This window comes from Zophobas morio, unplaced genomic scaffold, assembly GCF_036711695.1.
Source record: "Zophobas morio isolate AGI-343-1 ecotype UQ-CSIRO unplaced genomic scaffold, CSIRO_AGI_Zmor_V1 ptg000029l, whole genome shotgun sequence".
In the NCBI taxonomy this organism is placed as follows: Eukaryota; Metazoa; Arthropoda; class Insecta; order Coleoptera; family Tenebrionidae; genus Zophobas; species Zophobas morio.
The window spans coordinates 4,769,277-4,771,461 of record NW_026972134.1 but is presented as its reverse complement, the minus strand read 5'-3'; the positions used below and the strand labels follow the sequence as shown (position 1 = coordinate 4,771,461).

At 37.3% G+C, this 2,185-nt stretch overlaps 1 protein-coding gene across 1 annotated transcript; it reads right to left on the bottom strand.

The window, feature by feature from the left end:
• Positions 1 to 353: 353 nt before the first annotated feature.
• LOC135137528 (trypsin-1-like) lies at positions 354 to 1,337 on the bottom strand. Its single transcript, XM_064067212.1, has 3 exons — positions 1,251 to 1,337; positions 1,038 to 1,197; positions 354 to 985 (listed from the first exon to the last, which is right to left on the bottom strand). Exons 1-3 carry the CDS (start codon positions 1,294 to 1,296, stop codon positions 433 to 435), a joined length of 759 nt encoding a protein of 252 aa, XP_063923282.1. The 5' UTR covers positions 1,297 to 1,337; the 3' UTR covers positions 354 to 432.
• Positions 1,338 to 2,185: the final 848 nt, after the last annotated feature.

Sequence of the window (2,185 nt, the reverse complement as noted above, 5' to 3'; positions counted from 1 at the left end):
TTTCACTATTTCCCTATGCTGGAATATGCTTTAGCTCACCCGTAAAATGATGAAGAGCTTATGTATATTATGATAAAAAGTAATGCATTACAATTACTCATTACTTGAAAAGGAATTGAATTACAGTAATGAATTACTCGTAATTGAATTACTTCCAACCACTGAAATTTGGTCATGCAAAATAATTTAATAACCACTTTGTATACATATATGAAATTTTAAGTCAATAGGCAAACTATTAATGCGTGAAGAGATATTGTACGAGGAAGATTTCTGTAAAATTGTATTAACACTTTTAAAGTGATTTTGTTCTCAAGGGAGCACAAATGTTGAATATAATAAATACGACTGAGTTTTATCATTAGGAATTTTCCACTTTATTAAACTGAAGATTTTATAAATAAGAAGGAAACGACATTTACATTACATTATTTATAAACCAGTAACGTCGTGAATAAAATCTAGAACGTCGCTAACGTTGGTATAGACACCCGGAAAACCAGCAAGTCCACAACCGTTCCCAAAAGACACCACTCCCGCTAATATACCTTCTACTTGTAATGGTCCTCCAGAATCATCTTGGCATGAGTCAACCCCGCCTCCATCAACACCAGCGCAAAACATTCGCTCAGTGATGAATCCACCATAAGCTGCTACACAAGAAGCCTGATCAATGAGCTGAACACTAGCACCCTGCAAATTAACAGGTAGTTCGGTATCGCCTTCGTGTGTAAGCCCCCAGCCACTAATAAGAGCTTCAGTACCAGCTGGCCATGTTTGATCCTCAGTCGGCAAATTTATAACAGCCACTTGAAATCCTAATTCCAAATTTGTTGCTAATTCTAGAATGGCTATGTCATAGTCAGGACTCCCGGAATCTGTGTTATATTTGGGGTGATTGGTGATTTTTTTCACATCGATTACTTGACCACCATCTTCACGAATAGAGGTACCGGCGCGGATCGACATACCGTCTTCGGTTTTGCTGTTGAAGTTAAAGCAGGTAATGTAGTATATAACATGGGTTTGAGTTATACCCCTCGGTGCAGTGTGCTGCTGTGACAATGTAGTTGGGTGCTACGATAGAACCCCCACAAGAATGTGAGTTGTCGTATTGTAAAGAAACTTGGTAAGGTGCTTCCTCGATTGAAATATCGTGTCCTCCAACGATTCGACCATCGTTTATTGTTGGAGTCCCTGATCAATAACAATAATATGTTTATTATATATTTTTTTGTCTCAGTACTTACCTAAAGAACAAGATAGTAAGGAAGTTAACACTAGTAGTAGGAGCATTTTGTTGTTGAATTAAATTCGGACTTATCCATTTTGAGAGCCTATTTATAAGAACATTTAAAAAAGAGGATGTAGATAAGAAGATAAATGATACCTATACATGTACGTCTAAACAAGTTAGATAAGTGCTACCAAGTTGTCTTTTAACAAAACAGGAAATGTATATAATTTTTCTCTAGACGTATGATTTTCCGAGCTACAAAATAACCACATTATTTTGAAACTCAGTATTTTTTGTGCAAATATTCAGTTATAATAAGTGTATTAAGTGCATCACGGCGTAAATAAGGCTAGTGTCCAATTATGGCATGTATGCAGTTATCACGTAATTATATGCTGATTGGTTGAAATTAGAAATATTGAGACGTTTGATTGGTCAGTTGAGATCATGAGACACGTGAGTGCAATAATCAAAGTACATGATCGTTTTCCGGGTTGGAACCGTGTAAATTGAGTTTTTGGGCTCAACGTTTCGCATACTTTCGTAAGTGGCATCTATAGGAGTAGGGTTAACTAAAATTGCACAAATTTTTCCTTCCGTCAAAGATTCTCGCCAAGCTCTAGACTGTAGAGGAATATACAGCATTCCCTGTTCCTGTGGTGGAAAATATATGGGAGAAACTGATAGGTCCATAAAAGTTCGAACTCAAGAACACAAACGTTATCTCAGAACAGGCCTTCTGACTCACTCTGCCGTAGTTGAACACCAACATGAAACCGGTCACACCATTCCGTTTGATAATTCCCAAGTTCTGTCCAAGGGACCACATTTCTATGACTGGAAAATCCGTGAAGCTATTGAAATTCATGTGTCCACATAACGTCAACTGAGACAATGGTTATTATCTGTCACATATTTGGAAGCCCGCACTCGATGCAAATGCTCGTT